We start from the raw sequence: 6053 nt of genomic DNA, 5'->3' as shown, positions 1-6053 counted from the left end.
ACTATTCTGCTATATCTATTGCGATACGCCAGTTCATTCAAATCTTCAAACCATTGACTGTTTTCAACTGCGGACACTGCTCTACATTTACATATACATCTGCATGACAGCTCTGCAATTCACAAATAAGTCCCTGACACAGAATTCATCGGACCACCTTTAAGCTACTTCTCTACCGTTCCACTCTCGAACATTGCGTGGGAATATGAACACTTACATTTGTCCGTGCGAGCTCTGATTTCTCTTATTTTATTATGATGGTCATTTCTCCCTATGCGGGTGAGCGCCTACAAAATATTTTCACGCTCTGATGAGAAAGTTGGTGATTGAATTTCATGACAAGGTGCTGCCGCAGCGAAAAACACCTTTGTTTTAATGACCGCCACCCCAATTCGTGTATCATATCCGTGGCACTCTCTCCCCTATTTTGTGACAGTACAAAACGAGCTTTCCCACTTCGAACTTTTTCGATGTCCTTTGTCAATCCTATCTGATGCCGATACCACACCGCACAGCAGTACTCCGGCAGAGGGCGGATAACCGTGGTGTAAGCAGTCTCTTTCGGAGACCTGATATATTTTCTAAGTCTTCTGCCAGTAAATTACAGTCTTTGGTTTGCTATCACCACAACGTTAACTATGTGATCGTTCCAGTTTAAATTATTCGTAACTGTAATCCCTAAGTACATACAGACACCAAAAATAGTTTTGCATCACCCCAGTTCCCAGAACTCCTGAAGATAGACGTCGACTGTGGATATTGTATTACAGTCCCTTTGACTGTCCAGAGATGTCACTAAACCCGCCCAAAGATGTAACCAACCATGCACGAGCAGCGTCTATTAGACGGAGGGGTCCGACAGCCGATCAGTTCCAGTCATTTCACCAAGAGGGGGGTCTGTAGTTCAACCATGCCTAGACGGTCAATGCCGAGGTTTGTGACAGGAAGGGCACTTAACAAGGGAAGTGTCCAGGAGTCTCAGAGTGAACCAAAGCGATGCTGTTCGGACATGGAAGAGATGCAGAGAGACAGGAACTGTCGATGACATGCCTCGCTCAGGCCGCCCAAGGGCTACTACTGCAGTCAATGATAGCTACCTAAGGGTTATGGCTCGGAGGAACCATGACAGCAACGCTACCATGTTGAATAATGCTTTTCGTGCAGCCACAGGACGTCGTATTACGACTCAAACTGTGCAAAATATTCTGCATGATGAGCAAGTTCACTCCCGACGTCCCTGGCGAGGTCAATATTTGCAACCACACCATGTAGCGCGGTACAGATGGGTCCAACAACATACCGAATGACCGCCCAGGATTGGCATCACGTTCTCCTCACCGGTGAGTGTCGCATATGCCTTCAACCAGACAATCGTCGGAGACGTGTTTGGAGGCAACAGGGTCAGGCTGAAATCCATAGACACACTGTCCAGCGAGTGCAGCAACATGGAGGTTCACTGATGTTTTGGGGTGGCATTATGTGGGACCGACATACGCTGCTGGTGGTAATGGAAAGCGCCGTAACGGCTGTACGAATGTGAATGCCATCCTCCGACCGATAGTGCGACCATATCGGCAGCATATCGGCAAGGCATTCGTCTTCATGGACTACAATTCGCGCCCCCTTTGTGCACATCTTGTGAATTACTTCCTTCAGGATAACGACATCTTTCAACTCGTGTGGCCAACATGTTCTCCAGGCATGAACCCTATCGAACATGCCTGAGACAGATTGAAAAGGACGGTTTATGGACGACGTGACCCACCAGCCACTCTGAGGGATCTACGCCGAATCTCCATTGAGGAGTGGGACAATCTGGACCAACAGTGCGTTCATGAACTTGTGGATGGTCCACTACAACGAATACAGGCATGCATCAATGCAAGAGGACGTGCTACTGGGTATTAGAGGTACCGGTGTGTGCAGCAATCTGGACCACCACCTCTGAGGGTCTCGCTGTATGGTGGTACAACATGCAGTGTGTGGTTTTCATGAACAGTAAAAATGGGGGAAATGATGTTTATGTTGATCTCTATACCAATTTTCTGTACAGGTTCCAGAACTCTCAGAACCGAAGTGATGCAAAACTTTTTTGATGTGAGTAGTTGAGTTTACAGACTTTTGATTTGTATGATTTATCGTGTAACCGAAATTTAGCGAATTCTTTTTAGTGCTCATGTGAATGACTTCACACATTTCATGGATTAGAGTCAATTGCCACTTTTTCCACCATACGGATATCTTGTGTAAATCATTCCGCAATTCGTTTTGATCACCTGACGACGTTACAGGATGATAAATGACGGCAAGAAGCTTTTGAGGAACAGTGTCAAAAGCCTTCTGGAAATCTATAAATAAGAAATCAGTTTGGCGTCCCTTGTCGATATCACTCATTGAGCTAGGTGCGTTTCAGAAGAACGATGTTTTATGAATCCATGTTGGCTATTTGTCAATAAATCGTTTTCTTCGAGGTGATTCATAATATTCAGACACAGGATATTTTCCAAAAACCTATTGCAAATCGACGTTAGTGATATGGGTCTGTAGTCCATCGGATTACTCCTCTTTCGTTTCTTGGGTACTGATATGACCTGCGCTACTTTCCAGCCTTTGGGTACGGATCTTTCTACGAGCGAGCGGTTGTGTATGATTGCAAAGTATGGAGCTATTGTATCAGCATACTCTGAAAGGAAACTGACAGGTATACAGTCTCCATCGGATGCCTTGCCTTTGTTAAGCGTTTCAAGCTGCTTCGCTGCACCAAAGATATATACTTATAAGTTACTCACGTTGGCAGTTGTTCTTGATTTGAATTCTGCAGTATTTACATCGTCTTCGTTTGTGAAGGAATTTCGGAAAACCGTGTTTAGTAACTGTTTTAGTGGCCCTGTCATCAATAATATTACCATTGTTATCGCGCAGTGACGGTATTGATTCTGTTTTGTCACTGGTATACTTTGCATACGACTAGAATGTCTTCGGATTTTCTGCCAGATTTCGAGACCGAGTTTCGCTGTGGAAATTATTCAAAGCATCACGCACTGAAATTTCCAGCTTCTATAAAACTTTAACAATCTTGAGGAGTTTTGTGTTCTTTACATGCTTTTGTCGTTGCTTCTGCAGTAGTGTTCTGACTTGATTGTGTACCACGGGGGATCAGTACCATCTCTCATTAATTTATTTGATATATGTCTTTCAATTTCCGTCGATACTATTTCTTTGAATCTAAACCACATCTGGTCTACGCTTACGTAACCAGATTGGAAGAAGTGGAGACTATCTCTTAGGATGCTGTCAAGCGAATTTTAATCTGTTTCTTTTAAATAGATGTACTCAGCATTTATCTTTGGTGGGTTTGGATGAAACGGTATTCAGTCTAGCTACAACAACCTTGTGGTCACTAATTCCTGTATCTGTCATGATGCTCCTTGTTTGGCTAGGATTATTTCTTGCTAAGAGGTCAAGTATGTTTTCGCAATCATTTGAACTTCGAGTTGTTTCCTGAACTAGGTGTTCAAAATAATTTTCTGAGAAGGCATTCAGTGCGATTTCGGACAACGTTTTGATTCCTGCCGGTGGCTTTAAACATGTATTTTTGCCAACATATAAAGGGTAGATTGAAGTACTCACATGAAATGACACTCAAGTTTTTTTTTTTTTTTTTTTTTTTTTTTTTTTTTTTTTTTTTTTTTTTTTTTTTACTGTTGTCAACTCTATCATCTGAGTCGGAGGGAGGGGTTGGTAAGAGGAAACAAGTGTAAAATCTACCCGTACTAACTCACAGGAACTATCTACTTCAGTTTCACTGCCAGATAAACTACTTTTGACAGGAATAAACACTCCACTACCAATTGTATTTATTCTGTCCTTTCTGAACACGGTTACATCCTTTGCAAACATTTCGGGTGAAATATTTCCAGCTCTAGCCAGCTTTCTGTTGTTGTTGTTGTTGGTGGTGGTTGTTTTTGGGGAAGGAGACCAGACAGCGAGGTCATCGGTGTCATCGGATTAGGGAAGGACGAGGAAGGAAGTCGGCCGTGCCCTTTGAAAGGAACCATCCCGGCATTTGCCTTGAGCGATTTAGGGAAATCACGGAAAACCTAAATCAGGATGGCCGGACGCGGGATTGAACCGTCGTCCTCCCGAATGCCAGTTTTCTGTATCTATAACATACGAGATTTAGTGCTTTCTAATAGCGATTGAAACTCTGGCTCTTTTCCAACACAGCTACCACAGTTTACAACTACAATATTGATTGTTCCTGTGTGTACCTTCTTCCAGTGTTCGTAGCGCACCCTTTGAAACTGAAGCCTTTTCTGCACTTTCCAGAGACCCTCTAACCTAAACAACCGCCCAGTCCGCTCCACACAACCACCGCTAACCCGTATATCGCTTCCTTCGTGTAATGGTCTCCTGACCTGTTTAACAGAACCCAGAAACCCACTACCCTACGGCGCGAGTTGAGGAATCTGCAGCCTACACCGTCACAGAACCGTTTGAGCCTCTGATCCAGATCCTGCACTCGGCTCTATATCATAGGGCTACAGTCGGTTCTGCCGACTATGCTGCAGATGGTAAGCTCCGCTTTGATGCCAGAAGCAAGACTACAGTAAAACCCCTTTTTAATGAATCTCAGGAGACCAAAAAATTTGTTCCTTAAAAGAGGGTTTTCCTTAAATAAGGGTTTAGGTCAAAATGCACTAAATAAGTGTTCCAGAATCAAAATTGGAACCTAGGCTATTTAGGCCATATAAATACTCCACAATCACAAACTCACCTTGTGCTACATACAAAAATACAGTGAACATGAAAATGTTTCTTGGCAAATTTAAAACTACTCGATATATTTATAATACTTTTTTTTTAATTTCAAGATATGTTGGATGTTAGGTCACATCAAAAGTCATCAACTGGTATCTTGATTTAAAAGGAGAAAATTTTATTTAGCTAATGGCACTCAATGAATTAGATATCACAATAATGAATAAAACTGCTATACTGTCTTTATTTCTGAAAAAAATATAGAAGAGTAGTCTGCTGCTTCCTTCCAGCACAGTGTACACCTAGAAGTTGTCGTTCCAGCTGATTAATACTGTTAAGAACTGACTCATCCACAACGAAGGATGAAAAATACCTTCTAACAGTCTCAAGTCCTTCCACAGCTGCAGAAAAACTCGGTGTTGGTGAGTCCACATCTTCATCATCATCATTCTCGTCACCTCCACTGGCACCACCAAGTTCAGTTTTTTCAACAATATCAGCAGCAAACAGCTCACTTATGTCCATAGTGGGTGCCGAAGTAAGAACATTATCATTACACGAAATAAAATCTTGGAATGTAACAGTCTCAGGAACATCTATAACATTCCAATCTTCTTCAGGGATATCGTCTTCCACAAACGATGTTGCACCACAGCCAGCATTTGCAAAGCAGTTTATGACAGTCTGCTGTGTGACTGCATTCCAAGCGGCAACAAACATATGCATGGCCTGTAAAATATTAAATTTCATAACTTACTTCCTCTGCAAGAATGAAATTGATTTCTTCACTAGAGCCATTCTGTATTTAGCTTTAACTGAATGGATTATGCCTAAGTCCACGGGTTGCAAGTGACTTGTGCAGTTAGCAGGAAGGTACACAACATTTATATTTCTTAAAAATGAGGTATCTTTGGGATGAGCAGGGTATCTATCTAGGATAGGTACAATCTTTCTTCCTGCTGCACCCATCTTTGAGTCCACGCTCCTCGGAAACCTTATAAATATATCTGTCGTCATCCAGGCATTTTTGTCAAACTCATATTTGCACGGAAGTGTCTTTATGTTCTTAAAACACCTCGGAGTTTTAAACTTACCGATAATTAAGGGTGGCAACTTTTCACTTCCGTCATTGTACACGCACAATAATGCTGTCATTCTCTCTTTACTTTTTTGTTCCCCATGACATTTTTCACCATTACTTGAAAGTATTTTAGATTTGAAGTAGGTTATAAAATACACCAGTCTTATCGGCATTAAAAATATTTTTGGAATCATACCCTTGAATCAGACGT

General features: G+C 42.1%; 1 protein-coding gene across 1 annotated transcript; it reads right to left on the bottom strand.

Annotated features, from left to right (window-relative positions):
- Nucleotides 1–5004: 5004 nt before the first annotated feature.
- LOC124775365 lies at nt 5005–5487 on the bottom strand. The gene has a single exon (XM_047250199.1). It carries the CDS (start codon nt 5485–5487, stop codon nt 5005–5007), a length of 483 nt encoding a protein of 160 aa, XP_047106155.1.
- Between the last annotated feature and the right edge of the window lie 566 nt (nt 5488–6053).

This window comes from Schistocerca piceifrons, chromosome 2 (genome assembly GCF_021461385.2).
Source record: "Schistocerca piceifrons isolate TAMUIC-IGC-003096 chromosome 2, iqSchPice1.1, whole genome shotgun sequence".
NCBI classification, from domain to species: domain Eukaryota; kingdom Metazoa; phylum Arthropoda; class Insecta; order Orthoptera; family Acrididae; genus Schistocerca; species Schistocerca piceifrons.
Note: the sequence above shows the minus strand (reverse complement) of the source record. Positions and strands in the feature narration are given on the sequence as shown.